Raw genomic sequence first — 20054 nt, 5'->3', positions numbered from 1 at the left:
GCACAGATGCCAATCTGTGCATTTTTCCTTATGTATGCGTCAACTCATCCCAAGTGATGGCTCAACCTCTCTGCAACTTCCTCCCAAATACAACAGAAAATGCCTCTGTACCTACTTGGGGCACTGTATCATAGACCACTTGGGCTCCATGGAATGGGATCCGTAATATCCTCTAGATGTCCTCTAGGGTGATCGTCATCTCCCCCACTAGTAGATGGAAGGTGTTTGTCTCCGAATGGAAACACTCCACCAAAGCTGTGAGTAAGCCGTGATTCACCATCACAGCTGGGATCTGGCATAAAGAAGATAAACCCAATCGAGCGATATGTGCCCGATCAGCATCATCAAGACTCCGCAACAACTCTCCCATAACACACTTCAATGGATGATTACATTATTGAACTTGAAATTCAAATCAATCTCAGGGCATCTCATTCCCATCTTATGTCCTCATCATTCGGGGCATCTTACCACTAGGGGCATCTTCTTCCCCCCTTTCTAGCATCTTTTTCATCTTGTCATTATTTGATTATAGGTATTGAGACAATCTAAACCCTAATTCCTAAGGATCAAGCCTCGTTCTGGGGATGGTTCTATGACTTATAATTCGATCTCGCTATCTGCTTTCAATCTCAAGTATCTAGGTGTTCTATCTGGATCCTTAAAGGTTAAGCTTCGTTCTAGAGATGATCTTTTAAATGCTTTCAATCTTAGTTATCTAGGTGTTCTATCTGGATCCTTAAAGGTCAAGTTTCATTCTGGAGATGATCTTTTAAATGCTTTCAATCTCAGGTATCTAGGTGTTCTATCTAGATCCTTAAAGATTAAGCCCCGTTTTGGAGATGATCTTTTAAATTCTTTAAATCTCAGGTATCTAGGTGTTCTATCTGGATCCTTAAAGGTCAAACTTCATTATGAAGAAACCTTTTAAATGCTTATCAATTTTAGGTATCTAGGTATTCTACTTGGATTCCTTGGGATTAAGCTCTGTTCTAGGGATAGTCCTTAAAAGCTTATCAATCGGTCTTCGTATCATCAACTTCAAAACCAATCTCATTTCTTGATCTTCGCATCATGCTTTCTAATTTTCTTTGAATTGAATGTGCTGCTCGCACATTCATTCAAAGAGGGGCAAAATGTAATACCCCAAAATTGGCTCATTGCCATGATACCAATTCTGGTCTATTTGGATCAATTCTAAAGTCCTATTTCACTAGGCAAATTCTCATTCTACTACTCACTACTTGACTTAATTGTTATAAGATACAGAAAATCTTAATCTACATTCATCATACTCATTATTTAATCCCTATAGTATGCACTCATATTAGCCGCGTTAAACCTATTTGATTTCAATTTAATTTAATCTAAAGTATTCATACTTTATTAAATTAAATTATCTCCTAAGGCTAATGTACTACGGAATTAAATTTATTTAATTTAATAAATATGGCTATTTTAATTAATTAAATGAAATTATTTAATTAAATAGAAAAGCTATTTCTAATTAATTAAGCAAAGTTATTTAATTAAATAGGAAGCCATTCCTAATTAATTAAATGAAGTTATTTAATTAAATAAGAAAAGTGTCTCTAATTAATTAAATAAAATTATTTAATTAAATAGAAAAGGTATTTATGAGAGCATATCTCATTTTATTAGATAAATATTCTTTCGAATTCTTCTCTTCAGTTCAAAAATGGAAATTCCTAGATAACTACTGATCAAATTAGAAGTGATCCAGATCACTTGCTTTCACACTAAAGTCTATCTGAGCTGACTGACTCTTACACTCAGATCTGAGTTAGTTAACTCCCTTTAATTTGGGAATCTTCCACCTTAACTGAACCTCATCTTCAATCCTGACCGTTGATTGAAATCAATCTCAACCGTTGGAATATTTTAGAAAAATCTATTTAAGAGACCCTCATTTCTCCATTTTGGGAGAATGAATTGAATTGCTATCGAAGTGCTGTTGAAATTCATACTCACATTTGCTCACATTTGCTCATATTTTTCATATATTTGCATCCTTAGTTTAATTTCATTTAGTATAATATGCATATGATTAATCTAGTTTCCTTCACTTGTTCTTAGATTAAATGCATATCTCATCATAGACTACATTGCATTCTCACATAGATTAGTTGCATATCAAATCCTTCGTTCTTAGAGGGTTTGGTTGCTTGCTCCTTGATTCTGAGGATATTAACAGGCAAAATCCCTTTAGATAGAAGGCAACAGGTCGCTTTGCAGGAAAAATCTTGGGTGAACAATCTCATGTTTATTCCAGGATGAATCCGCATACAATGATCATGTTGAAGTGTGTGTGTCAACAGAGGCCACATTCCATGCATACAACTAGAGGCATTATAGATAGGCATATCACTAGACTTTTCATGTTGTTCATTATGGTATGTTTCGATAAGAGGAATAAGACTCTTGGTAGAATTAGAAGAAGAATGATATTGTGAAGAAGAGGTAGGTCAAGACCTACACGAATGATATTTAGAAGAATCATGATAAGACTTGGAATATGAAGAATGTGAATGATATTTAGAAGAATCATGATAAGACTTGGAAGATGAAGAATGTGAATGATATTTAGAAGAATCGTGGTGAGACTTGGAAGATAAGGAATATTTGGAAGAAGGATATCATGATATGATCTTGCATATGATTCTAGCAAGAACGTCTAATTTCTTCTCTTTTTCCATCATTTTTGTCACAAGTTTAGCATCCATATATCTATTGGAGTAATAACACTTTTCAAATTCAATAAGTAGGTCGAGTTCATCTATAGTCAAATGAGGGTCCCCAACAAGATATTCGAGATCCATGGTTTTAGAAGAAGAAGAATCAAGCATGGAAGAAGAGAAAGCATGAATAGAAGAAGGTAGACTATATGATAATAGGAGGAAAAGAATCAAGAAGACATGAAGAAGAAGAAGAATGGAAATGGGAGACTAGAAAGACATGGAAGATGGAGAAGAAAGAAGACCAAGAGTCATTTTGTGAAATTTTATACCATTTGAGTTCATTTCAACGTTGAGCAACATGTAATAGCACTTGTAACAACCATGAAAGAAAAGGTACGAAACATTGGTACCAAACTAGGATAGAAAAAAAACTCACTTGTCCAAAAGAGAAATGATAAGATAACATATTGCAATAGGCATAAACCAACATTGCCATAGAGGTGCCCACAACTTTGGATGAATATCCTAGCACATATGGACTAGGAGAATGATTTAGTCAAATTTATAAATTGAAATTTAATTTTGATGAAAGTGGATGGACAAGAGATTACTAAGACTCTCTAAACATAATATCAAAGAATCCAAGATATATCTTTCTCAACAAGGACAATTTCTAACTCACCAACTCCAAACAAGGTCACTTGTGAAATCAATGATTAGTAATTCAAAAGGTCAAAGCACACTAACCCAAGGTACAGACAAGCTTCTAACAATGGGGTAAGTAGCCTAATCCGAACCATATCAACCTAAGTAGATTGGAAATGATAAGACAAAAAAGTAGCTTGTTCGTAAAGTTTTGACTTAGGAACTTAGATTTTGTTCGTTTTAAATGTCCAACTAGGTGTATCAATAGATTTTTAATCATGAACTAGGCACACAAGACAACAATTGAGAATTTCAAGCAAATGTCTTCAAACAACGAGCAGGGGACAAGGCAACCTTGCACATGAACAAGAATAGTGTTGTAGTATCAGTCTAATCCATAGAACCACTATTGTGTATGTTTTCAAAATGTTTTCCAATCACACACATAGTCTTAGAAAAGAAAATTTGGCAGCACTATGGTTCTTAGTAATGTTCAACTCTGCAGCTTTTGCAATCTAGAGTGGGTGAAATCCAATCCTGACACACTAGGGTTTTGACATATTCTAAGAATTTAATCAATTAGAGATACTGAGGAGATCTGGTAGCCCAACAAAAGACTACACTGGTGAGGATTTCTCCCATGAGGACATTTATATAGCAGTTGCTACTACCATGTCAAAAATGACTATTACCACTTAAGGTTCCATCCATGTGGTTGACCCAATAAAGGGAATGTCCACTACAATTAACCCTCTCTAATCAAAGAAGACTTACAAAGTTGTACCACAAGGACTTGGTTTGGATTTAAAGGTTTCAAGTTTTTGATGTGCCCAAAAGGGAATAGAGCATACTCCTCTAGCCTCTTCACCTTACCCAAACATAGCAAACAAAATTATTTGACATGCTAATTTGAAATCACCTCACCAAATTTTTGAAAAATCCAACAATAAACACCACCAATTTCAAAAGAGAAAGTATTAATGGATGTTGATGAAAAATCCAAACGGAATAGTGAGATAATAACAAATATCCTTCCCTACCTATAAGGGGATCCGTCATCAAGAGAAGCTCATGTAAAGCAAGCGAATGAAGCTCAGTCTCTCAAGATCTCCAAATAGTGTTTATAGGGCCTAGTTACTATGTGAAACATAGATGCATGAAAGCAAATCTAGATCTAATTTTAGAGCACCAAATTAAGTGTGAATCTATGAAAGCATATAAAAGCACTCAAGCCAAACACATGAGATGTTCATTTTAGTTTCAAATTCAAATATTATAGAGATCGAAATTTTTTTTTTGATAATTCTTGCAACGCATCTTTTCTTTGTTGTCCCTTTTGTTTACACTTGAACACTCGCTCGCAACGAACAAAGCAACAAGCAAATACAAGATATGTAATATATATCCAACATATGCAAAACTAGGGTTAGATATGAAAATCTAATTTTTAATATTGACAATAATCAGTAAATAACTTAAATGAAAGCTCACATTATGCATTGATCCATTGTGAAAATTAAATGCAACCTATTCATTAAATGCCCTTTTTTAATATTGATTTTTGACCTAGTCATCAAGATTGTACCTATATGATATGAATTTAGATCAAAAACCTTAAATGCAAAAAAGAGACCCCTATAAAAAATCGAAGAGCTTTTCAAAAATGTCAGAATTTTGAAAATATATTTTCATTCTAGAGAGCCATTTTGTCAAAATAGACTATTTTTTGCAAATTGAATTATTGAGCTTTAAAATTATCTCTAAAATCAAAACACAAAGAACTAACCCTATTTAGAATTTAGAGACCTTTCCAAAAATGTGCTAATTTGCACCCTAAAATGATTTTTCATGAAAAATCAAGATTTTTTTTATAAAAAATAGAAAATATCTTGGGAAAATCTAAAAATTTCATTGAAGCTTCTCTGATGAGTTGCCAACTTGCAAAAAAAAAAAAGACCAAAAAACCAAGTTGTTTGGGAGATTTAATGAAATCTTTCAGATCTAGAGTTTTTTCATCTCCAAACAAATCTGTCTAAGGGGGTTAGATCTAAAATATCCAAAACTGGCAAGTGAAGGTGGGTTTCCCATGGTGGGTGCAAAAAATGTGTGCTTAAAATGTGAGTACACTTCTATGAGTCATTATATCTAAGATTGCTCAAGAATGATGTCTCGATGGTAGCTCATAGCTCTCTATTCATGGAGTGGAAGGGTTTGTAATGAAGGCTCTCAATTTTGACCTAGTTTGTGCCCATGCAAGTACACCATAAAATGAGTGATTCAAGGATCCAATATGCATGCAAGTGGAGATGAAAGCTAATCTATATGATAACAATGCAAAACAATGCAAGATCTAATCTATCAATGCAAGATCTAATCTATGAAAGCAAGATTTAAGTTAATATAAAAATACATGGATGAGATATGATAATGGAAGCTATGGATGCATGAGAGAAGAAGACTAGAAGAGAGAAGAAGACTAGAAGAAAAAAGTTCTCCACAAAAAGTTTTAGTATTCAAACTCCTTCAAAAATCACTCTCCAAACCTACAACATAACAATAACATAGAGTGTGTGTATGTAAAATAAGGAGAGGACTCTCCCTTATAAAGAATATTGGACGATCAAGATTAAGAGGCAAAAATATTTAATCAACGGTGGAGAAAGAATGATCCATGTGAAATAAAGATCCACGAATGAGAAAATAGGAAAAGAATTAAATGGAATTCCACTTAGAAATTTGTGCATTTAAGTGTAGAGGAATTTCTAAATTTTATTTATTTTTATTTCCTCTTTAAGTGGATATTTATTCAATTAAACAGGAGCAAGTTATTTAAATTAAACTAAATGAAGGGCTTTTCTCTTAATTACTTAAATATGGATGAATTATTTAATTAAAAGAGAGGTTTTCTTTTAATTAAATGGGAACTTAAGTTATTTAATTAAAAGGGAGATTTTATTTTAATTAAATGAGACTTAGGATAAAATGATCAACCTTAGAAAATATTGAAATAATCAAATTTGATCAAGGAAATTGATTTGAATTGATTTAATAAAATATTGCAAACCATTGATTCAGGAAATTGATAAATTGAATAATAGGGGCCCATAGTCTAGGTGGCCATTTTAGGGTGCATACAATCATAAGAAAAATAGGTATCTTATACCCCTTGATAGAAAGAAACTATCATAGAAATGTATCTACCACCATTCCTAATTTAAATATAAAAACATCAAAAAATCACGCTTAGTGCACCTTGGGGATATTTGATGCATGGTGGTCACAGATGTTCTAGAAACCCTATGGTCAAAATAGGGGTGTTACTAGAGTTCATCCTCCCATCCAGAGCTAATTATATACTGGTGCACTAATGAACCAAGGAATACTGCAAGCTTTGACATCAAGCAAGTTCATTGTAGACATCAATATCACAATCCTATACTGTCTAACAAATTACTAATACCCCTTACAAGCTAGGAGTTACGACTCTGGGAAGATCACTAGCCAAACATGCTTAGTGCACCTTGGGGACACTTTGATGCATGGTGGTCACAAATGTTCTAGCGACCTCGTTGTTAAAACAAGGGTGTCACCAGGTCTCACCTACCCATTTGGAGCTAACGACGGTGACAAATTGATGCCATAGTAAATGGTTCAAAATTTATGTATTGGTGCACCAATCAATTGAGGAACACTATAAGCTCTAGCATCAAGTGAGATAGTTGTGCCAAATTTAAACAAAATTGAATCTCCCAAGAAAGAGAAAGGTTATTGCATAAATTAATATAATAGTCCTGTGGCATTTGACAAATTGTCAATACCCCTTAGGAACTATGAGTTATGACCTCAGAATATCACTATCCAAACATGTTTAGTACCCCTTAGGGATGCTTCAATGTATGGTGGTCACAAACATTTTAGTGACACTATGGTCAAAATTAGGGTGTCACTAAAGTTCACCCACCCATCTAGAGATAATAGTGCTGATGAATTGATACCATGATAAATAGTTTGAAAGTTACATAGTGGTGCACTAATAAACTGAGGAACATTGTAGGTGTTGGCATCAAGCACAATCGCTATGCCAAATTCAAACAAAATTGAATCTCCTAGAAATGACATAGGTTATTATAAACATTGAGATCATGGTCTCGTAGCATCTAATAGTTTTTTGATACCCATAACGAGCTATGAGTTATGAACCTCATAATATTTCCACCCAAATGTGCTTAGTGAACTGTAATATCCCCTCCGATAATATTAAATCATAATCGAATATCCTATTTGTAAGGATAGGTATATGATAGCTAACTAATTATTAGACAAATAAATCTATTTGTAAGATAATTGAATAATATTTTACTAAAATAAATAATTAACAATATATGTATATTTTACCAAATTGATAAATCAATGAATATATTATAAATTTAATATTTTTGAATATACATGATAAATAATAGAACATTTAAATGTTAATTCAATTTAACGTGTTAAATATAAAATTCATTATAAATAAATAATAGTAAATATAAAAAATCACCAATAAACGATTACTAATAGCAGGATAATAAATGCCTAAATCAAGGATTTGGCAACTATTTTCCAATGGGTCATAACCCATATTTCAAAAGGCACAAAGTATGCATAAAATGCAAGTAAAGCATGAGAAGAAAGGTAGTGGAAAAAGCATAAAAAAAATCAAGATACAAACAAATGTTTAAAACTACCATTTGCAATCCCATTCACGTGAAAACAAAGGAATGATGTCTAATTATTACATAGAAAGAGAATGTTTTAATAAACTTGTTTAAAACCTTATACCATGGGAAAAGAAAAATGAGACTTTCCTCTTGAATCACGTGCAACATATATTTTGTATTAAGAAAAGGGAGGAAGTAATACCACCATAAACAAGACCTAAGGTATCTAATATTAAGTAATATGTTTATTAATCCAAAAATTTATTTTTAGGGTAATAACGGTGGGTTAAGATGGAATATAAACAAATAGATTTAATGAACCACATTGTTAAATGACAAGTAGCTTTGAATCCCAAAATTATAGGGAGCCCAATATGTAAGGTATATTATATTCAAAGTAATGTGATTTATTAATTGAGAAAGCTAACTTTCTAGCCAAGAATACATTATTGATAACATTATAAAATATATTATTATAAAGCTCATAAGATATTGAAGGTATACAAATACATTGAATATTTATATTATAATTATAAATATTATACATAATATTTAATTAAAATATTATTATGATCTCAATATTATTTAGTCTATTTTCCAATAACATTATAAATGATTATTAGAAATAGAGCTGATATAATCTTATAATTGGACAAAATATTATAAGACTTAATCTTTTGATTATTAACACATGTCTATTATTAATATTGCAATTCAATGAAATATCATTTATAATAATGGACTCAGAATGGGGACATTACATAAACCTTGGGAACACTTTAGTGCATGGTGGTTGTGAATGTTGTAGGAACCCCATGGTCAAAATAGAGGTGTCACTAGGATTCACTTACCCACCTAGAGCTAATAGTATTGAAAAATAGATGTCATGATTAATGGTTTGAAAGTTACACAATGATTTACCAATAAGTTGAGGAATACTACAAGTTTTGGAATCAAGCGAGATCGTTGTGCTAAATTTAAACAAAATCAAATCCCCTAGAAATGAGATAGGTTATTATAGATATCAATATCATAGTATTGTAGCATTTAACAATTTGTTGATACCCCTCATGAGCTTCGAGTTACGACCCTCAAAAGATCATTGCCCAAACACGCTTAATGCGCACACCTTGGGGATACTTCGGTGTGTGGTGGTCATGAATGTTTTAGTGACTTTATGGTCAAAGCAAAGGTGTCACTAGGGTTCACCTACCTATCTAGAGCTAACAATACTAATGAATTAATGTTGTGATGAATAGTTCAAAAGTTACCAAGTGGTGCACCAATGAACTGGGGAATACTACATGTTTTGGCATCAAACGAGATCATTGTGCCAAATAAAAAATAATTGAATTTCTTGGAAAAATGATAGGTTATTTTAGACATCATTATCATGGTCTTGTAGTATCTAATAATATTTCAAACTCCCCTCACAAGCTTCAAGTTACGACTCTTAGAAGATCACTTCCCAAATGTGCCCAGTACACACTAGGGAAACTTCATTGCATCATGGTCATGAACATTCTAGTGAATCTATGGTTGAAACATGAGTGTTGTTAGTGTTCACCTTCCCATCTAGAGCTAAAGACACTAACAAATTGATGCCATGATGAACGGTTTGAAAGTCATATAGTGGTGCACTAATGAACTGAGGAACACTACAAGTTTTGTCATCAAGCGAGATTGGAGTGCTAATTGCAAACAAAATTGAATCTCCCATGACTGAGATAGGCTATTGTAGATATCAATATCATATTCCTATAGAATCTACCAATTTGTCGATACCCCTCACAAGTTCCAAGTTACGACCCTCGAAAGATCGCTTCCCAAACATGCTTAGTGTAGCTTAGGGATAGTTCATTGTGTGGTGGTCACAAATTTTCTGGTGGTCACAAATTTTCTAGGAACTCTTGGTAAAAAAAAAGTGTCACTAGAGTTCACCTACCCATCAAGAACTAACAACATTGACAAATCAATGCCACGATGAATGGTTTGAAAGTTAAGCAATGGGCCACCCATGAATTGAGGAACATTACAAATTTTGGCATCAAGAGAGATCATTGTGCAAAATTCAAAAAAAAATCAAATCTATCATAACTAAGATAGGTTATTTTATAAATTGATATAACAATCATGTAGCATATAACCATTTGTTGATACCCCTTAGGAGCTCCAAGTTATGACCCTGGGAAGATCGCTATCCAAACATGCTTAGCACACCTTGGGGACACTTAAGTAAGTGTGTGGTTACATGCCCATATAGAGCTAGTGACACTAACAAATCAATGCCATGATGAATATATTAGGATCAACTATTTTTTTTTGAATAATTACATTTTGGGACACTATTAGATCAATGACACTTTGAACTTTGTAAATTTGATCAATATTAATTAGATGAACTAAAAACATCATTTTTATGCTCCCTCCATGTTATTTGATGACTTTGATTAATTTGACCACTTTGACTAACCTTTGACGAATACAAACTACTAGGCAAAATGGTTCTATAGACGACCATAGGAATTTACAATTGAAATCTATTATATAAAAACACATTAGAGAAGCTTATGAGAAAATATATTAAATTGACGAGTTCATATTTGCAATATTTCAAGTGTTTCATCATAATTATAGTTGAGTGATAGAAATATGAATATACCTTTTCCATACAAAGTAATATGTAAATGGAACAAAAGGCATGTAATGTACGTTGTTGTGCATACTTAAGTTCTTTCATAAAAATATGATGTAAATCATTGATACAACCATATTATGTACAAATACATCAATACTACAAATAACTACCAAAAATCCTAGAATCAAAACTATCATAGAATTGTATTCATTCTGCTCCTTAAAATATTTCTATCCTCATGCACTCCTACTCTTTTTGACACCTACATTTCAATATTGTATAAAAATGTGAGTATTGTAGGCATAATAATAAGTAAATATTGAGAAATAAATAAGTGTGATTTATTTATATTTTAATAAGAGTTATAGTGGAGTTTATTATGTAATCATTTAGCATTTATACAATCCTTTTTTGAAGTATAATGTCTTGGTTTGTGAACTGTCTATTTGATGACCCTTGCCTCCTTGAGAACTATCTATACATGCATCAATGAATTGGGGAATACTACATGTTTTGGCATCAAACGAGATTGTTGTGCCAAATTAAAAAACAATTGAATTTGCTAGAAAAAAGATAGGTTATTTTAGATATCAATATCTCAATCTTGTAGCATCTAATAATTTTTCAAACCCCCCTCATGAGCTTCAAGTTACAACCCTCAGAAGATTGCTGCCCAAATGTGCTTAGTACACCTTGGGGACACTTCGTTGCATGGTGGTCATGAACATTATAGTGAATATATGGTTGAAACATGCGTGTTGCTAGTGTTCACCTTCCCATCTAGAGCTAAAGACACTAACAATTTGATGCCATGATGAATGGTTTGAAAGTTATATAGTGGTGCACCAATGAACTGAGGAACACTGCAAGTTTTGGCATCAAGCGAGATTAGAGTGCCAAATGTAAACAAAATCAAATCTCCCATGACTGAGAGAGGTTATTGTAGACATTAGTATCATATTCCTATAACATCTACCAATTTGTCGATACCCCTCACAAGTTCCAAGTTTCGACCCTCTAAAGATCACTTCCCAAACATGCTTAGTGTAGCTTAGGGATAGTTCGTTGTGTGGTGGTCACAAATTTTCTAGGGACTCCTTGGTAAAAAAAAGGTATCACTAGAGTTCACCCACCCATCAAGAATTAACAACGCTAACGAATCGATGCCACAATGAATGGTTTGAAAGTTAAGTGGTGGTGCACCTATGAACTGAGTAACACTACACATTTTGGCATCAAGCGAGATTGTTGTACCAAATTTAAAAAATAAATCAAATCTATCATAACTAAGATAGGTTATTTTATACATTGATATAACAATCATGTAGCATATAACCATTTGTTGATACCCCCTAGGAGCTCTGAGTTATGACCCTTAGAAGATCGCTGCCCAAACATGCTTAGTGCACCTTGGGGACATTTAAGTGTGTGGTTTCATGCCCATAAAGAGGTAGCAACACTAGCAAATCGATGTCATGATGAATGCATTAGGGTTAATTTATTTTTTTTGAATAATTTCATTTTGGGATACTATTACGTCAATGCCACTTTGAACTTTGTAAACATGACCAATATTCATTAGATGAACTAAAAACATCATTTTTATGCTCCCTCCATGTTATTTGATGACTTTAACTGTTTTGACCACTTTCACTAACCTTTGACCAATACAAACTAATAGGAAAAATGGTTCCATAGACGGCCATAGGAATTTAAAATTGAAATCTATTATATAAAAACACATTAGAGAAACTTATGAAAAAATATATTAAATCGATGAGTTCATATTTGTGATATTTCAAGTGTTTCATCATAATTATAGCTAAGTGATAGAAATATGAATATACCTTTTCCATACAAAGTAATATTTAAATGGACCAAAAGGTATGTAATGTACATTGTTGTGCGTCCTTAAGTTTTTTCGTAAAAAGTACAATGTATATCATTGATCCAAACATATTATGTACAAATACATCAATACTACAAATAACTACCAAAAAGCCTAGAATCAAAACTATCATAGAATTGTATTCATTTTGCTCCTTAAAATATTTCTATCCTCATGCACTCCTACTCTTGTTGACACCTACATTTCAATATCGTATAAAAATGTGATTATTATAGGCATAATAATAAGTAAATATTCATAAATAAATAAGTGTGATTTATTTTTATTTTAACAAGAGTTATAGTGGAGTTTACTATGTAATCATTTAGCATTTATACGATCCTTTTTGATGTAAAATGTCTTGGCTTGTGAACTGTCTATTTGATGACCCTTGCCTCCTTGAGAACTATCTATTTTTTAATTAACTTATCTCTTATGAATCTAGTGTTATGATGTTATTACTTTTTTGATGACTAGATGCCTGTGTTACTAATTTGTATCATACTTGAGTATCATGTTGTAATCAAACATGAAAGGATATGGTTAATTGTAAAGAAATTAATTCATAGTATTATCATTTAGATTGAAATGCTTTGTGCATCGATTTGAAGTAATGTATCCTTTATCAAGAGTTAGGCCTTTATAAATTTGGATGTGTGTTTCGTCATAGTAAGAGAATTGGGTCAAGGACCCATGTCATCAATTGAATTTTATATTGCATTAATAAGAGAATCATTTAACTTATAATCTATTGGCATAAATTTATGAAATTGAACTAGGTATATTACATTAGATGCATCATGTATATTATCATGTATTAACAAATCAAAGTATTGTAATAATGCATTGAATGTTGCAAGTAAGTAGGACTCATAACTGCATATGATGACATGAAGGATATTTGTAACAAACATAAATAATTGTCTATCCATTGTGTTTTGGTAGGACTCTCTAACATGTGTAGTATTTTGGATCCTTGGATATTGTAAAGTGACTACTCCCTTGAGTGTGGCTACAACTAGTCACCTATTATATGACATGAATTTTGATTGATAAACTTCATTTTCTCTTAGTGATGATTTGTTCATTGTGTGCAAGGGCTAGCATTGAATTTTTTGAACTTTCTTATATTCAGACTAGTCATCTAACTCTCCTTTTTCTATCTATTTTGTGGCATTGGTGACACTTGATTTATTGTTGAAATTAGAGCTCGATTTTTATGAATTAATATTGAACTTGGGATTTCGCTACTTGGGTTTTCCCTTTTCAAAATTTATGGTGACCATTTGAAAGTTTGGTATTGTTACAACAGTTATGTGACAAGTATTATTTATGTCATGTTCATTATGGACATCTAATAGTATGTATCAGAGAGGACATCACAAAGATTGTACTATGCTTGCATTAGAAAAAAAGTAAATATATTTGGATCACATATGCTTATAGGGGTGTCACATTAATTAAATGATTGCGTAGAGATTGCATTAACTAGGACTATATGAAATTTTCAACATATTATTCAATGTAAGAGAGAATGTGCACTCATTATAATCACTTCCACATTTTTATCATTAATGTTGTATAAATTTTTAAGAAAAATAAAATTATATAAACTTAGTTATATATTTAGGTTAATTTCTCTCAAGTTCCCTAGCGGAAAGTTGCACATAACAATGAGGAATATTAGGTGAAAAGGGATCATTGTTAGAGATTATATCAAACTTTGAAAAAAAGAGTAATATCTCCTCTTTATAAAATTTTAGTTAAAAAACATGAAATCACCAAGATAGTGAGGGTGTTGTAACAAATGGAATTATAAAATAAATATATATGTAGTGATAGGAATTAGTAAATGGAATTCGTTAGTACATGGTTCTCAATTGGTTAATCACTTGAAGGGTTGGTTAATCACGTGAAGGATTATAAAGACATTAGCTTATTGTTACCAATTGTTGTTTGCAGAAGCATCATGAATGTATTGTTATCTTGTTATCGAGATTATGATTAAGTTTTATGGTGTTTTGGAGGCTACATTTTGTAGTTTGTAATTTCAAATAAGGAGTAGTTGCCTTATTTGGCAAATGTAGTCTCTCTAAAATTGTATAAGGTTGTTATACGTAAGTACAACAATAATGAATATTAGACAACAAAATGATCATTATGAGAGATATTAAAAAAAACTCAAAACTAAAAATAATGTCCGCTCTTTAAAAATTCTAAGTTAAAAAACCTAAAATCACCGAGACAATTAGAATGCTCAAAAAAAATAAAGTTACACAAAAATATCGGGCTATGAATAATTTTATAATAGCTTAACAAATTACTTTACGTATGAGAGATCTCATATTGTTGTGGGATTAGAAAGCTTAGGAATAGGTACTTCATCCCATGAACAGATTACCAAAAAAGGCTATCCTACCTATCTATTCTATTGTTACACTATTTTAAGCTTTGGAAAAGAAATGCATGAAACTAGATGAAACCCCTACGAAGTATCGTCAACCTCCAGAAAATAACTATAAACAAAACATCCAAACAAAAATGGCGACGGTACAGCCATCCTAGTGAATTCTTCATTATGTATTTCAGCTTAGAAGGGAAAACAATTGACAGCTTTCAAAACAAGATTTCTAAGAAATGAAATTTTATGGTTACAGGTTGGAGAAATTAATATACCTTTCAAGATTCAAACACATCGACTAACGAGAAATCCATATCTGTGCTCAGAATTCAGAGGAGGTGAGGAAAACATGGCTTCTGCAGGAGCATGTGAATGGCAACAAATGATGGAGTTCCGAGGCCACCGCCAGTGCTATCCACCTAAAATTATATGTCACGAGAAGCGGAATTCGGGTTAAATTCAGGTGAGGTGGTGATTTTGGGAAACTCATCAAGGTCACATTTGTTTCTGCTCCTCGCCTCCGTTGAGCTCGTTCTAAGTTGGTAAGCTGAGTTTAGGCTTTTTTGTTTGCTGTTCTTTTTCTGCTGGGTTGGGCTTTAGCCTTTACTACTATGTTTGTGTTCATGCTTTCTGGAGAAGCCACCTTTAAATTGTCGAATTGTATGTATTTCAAAGAAATGGAGTCTATACTGTCAAAACCCGCTAAATCAGATGTTTTCATTTTCTTAGGCATGTGATTTCCATATTTGTTCCAGAGACAGCATTGCAAAACTTCTTCTGTATTTTGTTTACCCCGTTAACGCTATCTGATAGTAAATTATATCAGTAAATATTTGCTGGGAATGCCTTCCACTTTGTTGTTTAGTGACCACATGTTTCATTTTTGGAAAGAATATAAATTGTTAGCAGGTAGGATGGTATTCTGTTATTTTCGATAAATCAAGGTCGTTGTGTCAATACTGGCCACATTTTTCTTGTGAAGTTTCTATTTCTGGTAAATACATAATACACGGGAAATTTTCCACATTATCTTGTGGCACAAGACGACGTTCTTGGAAACTAGGCTTACGTTGTGTCACTATTCCTCTTGTTGCCTCCACCTTTATTGTTTTTCAAAACTGAAATCCAAAAAAATTACTTTCTGCAAAAAGATAAACAGTTTTTGTACTCATGTAGTTGAGAATTCCAGGAGCCCCATGATGGAGCGTCCTTCCTTTCTAATTCACCCTTCACCTCTTTGTTTGGACGAAATTTGCCCTGGTTATTCTAAGTTGCCCGGAAGTGTTTTTCCTCTTTTTACTGTCTGTATTGCCTTGACCGTTCGCTTGTGATACAAATTTGGCCGTTTTTCAATTGAATTTCTTATACGATTCCCAGTCTCAGGATATATATGTTGTCATTGCGGCTATTTTAGGAGCTCTTCCCTCCCAAGGAAGATACTAGACTGTTGGGAAGATGAGGAACTCTTACCCTACCCCTCACTATTTGAACCTTTGCCACCGTTACTCAAGCACAAGATCTCTACATATAAGGTCCACTCAGAAAAGCCAATTCTCCTATTTATATGCGGATATAAAACTTTATAGACCATACTTACCTGGGAAGGCCACTCAATAAACCATGATCATACACTCATCTCCATACCTACATTCCTTGGTAACTACGTTTATATGTAATTAATATATCACATCCTTATTCATTTATTTACATATCTTAATTTTAACGACATCACAAACCCCATATCAGTATCCATATATAAACTGTGAGCTTGCAAGCCTTGGTATGTGATAATATGGCCTTACAAAGACATCTTAGTTCAAATTTAAACTATCCTATCATGCAAAAATCAGAGAACATTTGTTTTTGAAAATAAATGGTAAAACACAGAACACCATATAGGGAATATTTAGATACTAATAAGGTAATTTTTAGGTTTCATATAATTGAATTATGAAATTAATTAGAAAAATTGAACTATGTAAATGCTACATAGCAGCTCTTAGGGGCTGTCTCTGCATTTTGAACCCATGTTCTGGAGTGTTGTATAGCATATGTATTATCCTGTATTAGATGTGTTTTGTAATATTGTATGTGGTCGAAGGTTGAATAGTAGCCCTCTCAATTAAAATACTTAAATATTTTATTGCACTCCTACCTCTGGAAATCTATTCAATTAGTTACAAGGAAATAATCAAATAATAATCTTTCTAATGAAAGATATGGGATAAGAAAAAATACTTTGTGAATTAGAGAACTCTTAAATCATATGCTTTACACGAAATGCCAACATGAAATTGATAACCTTTACAGAGGCTGGTTTGATAGTTTGCACGTAAAATACATGGTTAAGACATTTTTAAAAATCTTTCTTGTTTGCATACGAGCCAGCATACAGAAAAGCACTGCTAATAGTTTTTGCAGATTCTTTCTTTCTCATCTCTTTGGTACTTTTGTTTTCAAGAATTGATCTTCTGATGGCTGATTTTGATTTTCTGCACCAGTTCATAACATTCAACTCATATGACTTTGTAACTAGAAAGTTTCTCCTCTAATGCTATGCTTGCTTCTTCCAGCAGAGGACGATAAATGAAAAGATATCTGTAGGGGTGGGTCAAGGCAGTGAGAGAAATGTGAATGAGATGAGCTGTGAAATAGAAACTGAAGCTTTTACTGAAAGAGTGGATACTATAGATGTATCAGATGAATCTGAAGACCTCGATGCCAGGAATGATGATGTGCATATGATCTCCAAGCAGTTGGAAGACTCTGCAAAGATGAACACAAGAGAGGCCCATGCAAATGAGGAGGATGTCCCATATAGAATTGTGAGTGCGGATGGCCATACAAAATCCAATGCAAGTGAGGAGAGTATTCTATACATGGTGGATAATGCAGATAGTCATCCAGACAATTGGAATCTGGTAGACATTCTCAAAGAAATAATGGACTCTGGCAGAAACACTGGTATAGATATTGCCGAGAAAGTAGATTCAAGAAGCAACAAAGATGTAGTAGCACTTGAAGAAGATACAGAAGAAAGTGAAGATGGAGAAGATATAGCCAATGAAATTGAAAATGGACTGTCTGATAAAGAATTAAGTGCCTTCTGTAGGGATGCTTCAAAGGCATTTTTTGATGAATGGGGGCTGGTTAGTCACCAGGTTAACTCATTTAATCATTTTGTGAGTCATGGACTGCAGAAACTGTTTGATGGTTTTGGAAGGTTTGATGTAGAACCTGACCATACACAAAGGAGACGGGATGGTTCTTGGTATCGGGCATCCATTTCTTTTGGTAAGGTTACTGTGGAGCAACCTTCCTATTGCAGCAAGGAAGGAAAGAAACTGCTGTTAAAACCTACCGAGGCTCGTTTGAGGAACATGACATATGCATCCCCTATCTATCTAGATATCACAACAAAAGTAAGTAATTAGTATTTGATTTTTGAATATCTTGAAGTGTTGCAAGTGGGAAGAATTTTTTGAACTAATACATGGATGCTTAATTTTTGTTGATTTTGATATGTTCTTGTGTTTGTGCATGAGTGTGTATGCCTGTAGTGATTGAATCACCATGCTTTGAGTGAAAATTAAAATTTTTGCATTGCTGTTGATAGTAAAAATCAGTTTGAAGGAAGTCTTAAAACTGATTTATCTTACACTGTAAAATTCCTGAGTGATATTCTTCTATTCTCTCCAATACCCAATTATTTAAAAAAAATAAAATATATTATTGCAGTTGTTCTTAAAATCTTATAAAATGTTAAAACATTACTCTCACTGATACATTTATAAAATTGGAGATCGACTAAGGTAGTCATAGTTCAAAAATGTAGGTTAACAAAGCTAGAAGACCTAAAATTTGGCTCAAATTAGGGTCTTCAGTATAAGCTTAACAAATTTTCTGAACATCAAATACCACAAAAAATTGTAAAATAAATAAAAAAAATATGCACAAAAATTCACCAAAATGATTCCATCTGTTCTAAGAAACATCAACAAATTCCAAAGTTCAGAATGTAATGGTTTCTCTCCTCTCAGGTTATTTTATATTTGGTTTTATGATGTATTCCTTTAGTGGAGTTGTTTTGATCCTTGAAATGTCATAGTCACATTGACAGCTAATTAGCCGTCCTTCATGTGTTCTGCTCTATTCAATAAAAAATAAGTTTAATATGTATCATAATGTTATATGTCATATGATATATCAATATAAATAAGAATTACAAATCCACGTTCTTAATATACAATTTTCTTTTATGATCATATCTTCTAGGTGGCTTTATGGCTTCTCTTGATTTGGATGGAATGGTTCTTATTGAGGTACAATGCCATCTTCAATCTTGATCTTAGGCATATGATAGGCACCCAATGAAGCCCCTATGGATGCCTCACATTTCACCTCCTCATTCTTCTGCCTTGTCTACCAAATCAACAATCTTAATTATGAAAACCATGGGCTTCTTGGCCTCAATAGTCCAGTCTAAATATTCATTGATGTCATCAAGGTCAACTACCTTATGGATTTCTTAGCCCTCCATCCTCTTGATTTGCAGATAGAGGCTGTGTTGCACAAAGATGAAGGCAGTCAAACTTGAGTCAACTTCTTGTGCTTCTTCATGTGAAGGGCCTCAAATGTGAGCCTATGTTTATCCCCAAAAATGGTGTAGGGCTGGTACAAAATGTGAATGACGAGGGACTGAAAATTAGGTATCTTGGAACCAAAATATTCCCAGCACAAATTTGTAAGGACAACATTTATAGAGCTATTAAATTTAATGATTTTACTTGGTTGTGTAATTGTTATGCTAAGAGTGCGTAGAGATACAAAAAGTAATCTTCCCTAAATGCTTCTATAAATTGGCAACTTTGTAATGACCCCTATCAATAGGCAACTAAAAACCTCAAATGCTGAACTAAGAAATTTTGTCAAACACCTCACATACAAGGGTCATATGACTGATATAGCATTTCAGTATGCTTTAATGACTCTTTCTTTCAATTAGCATCAATGAGAATGCTTGCAAGAAGACTCAAAATTGACTAAACAATGACCTAACATGAATGTGCAACTTATTTTGATT

At 32.9% G+C, this 20054-nt stretch overlaps 1 protein-coding gene across 4 annotated transcripts in view; it reads left to right on the top strand.

Moving 5' to 3' along the window:
* The first annotated feature begins 15019 nt into the window (after positions 1-15019).
* The window catches only part of LOC149569109 (DNA-directed RNA polymerase D subunit 2b-like), a 357288-nt gene continuing 352253 nt past the window's right edge, over positions 15020-20054 (top strand). The window contains exons 1-3 of one of the 4 annotated variants that reach the window (XM_089821896.1): positions 15020-15120; positions 15228-15434; positions 17548-18393. In XM_089821896.1, coding sequence (XP_089678022.1) covers positions 17611-18393 — 783 coding nt within the window. In that variant the 5' untranslated portion in view covers positions 15020-15120; positions 15228-15434; positions 17548-17610. Of the gene's footprint in view, positions 15121-15227; positions 15514-17544; positions 18394-20054 lie in introns of those variants that run through there. The other 3 variants (XM_089821895.1, XM_089821899.1, XM_089821897.1) reach the window with 3 other exon arrangements.

The sequence above is a fragment of the Cupressus sempervirens genome, chromosome 3, assembly GCF_028749045.1.
Source record: "Cupressus sempervirens isolate cs-2001-9-10 chromosome 3, ASM2874904v1, whole genome shotgun sequence".
In the NCBI taxonomy this organism is placed as follows: Eukaryota; Viridiplantae; Streptophyta; class Pinopsida; order Cupressales; family Cupressaceae; genus Cupressus; species Cupressus sempervirens.
This window is presented reverse-complemented; position numbering and strand designations above follow the sequence as displayed.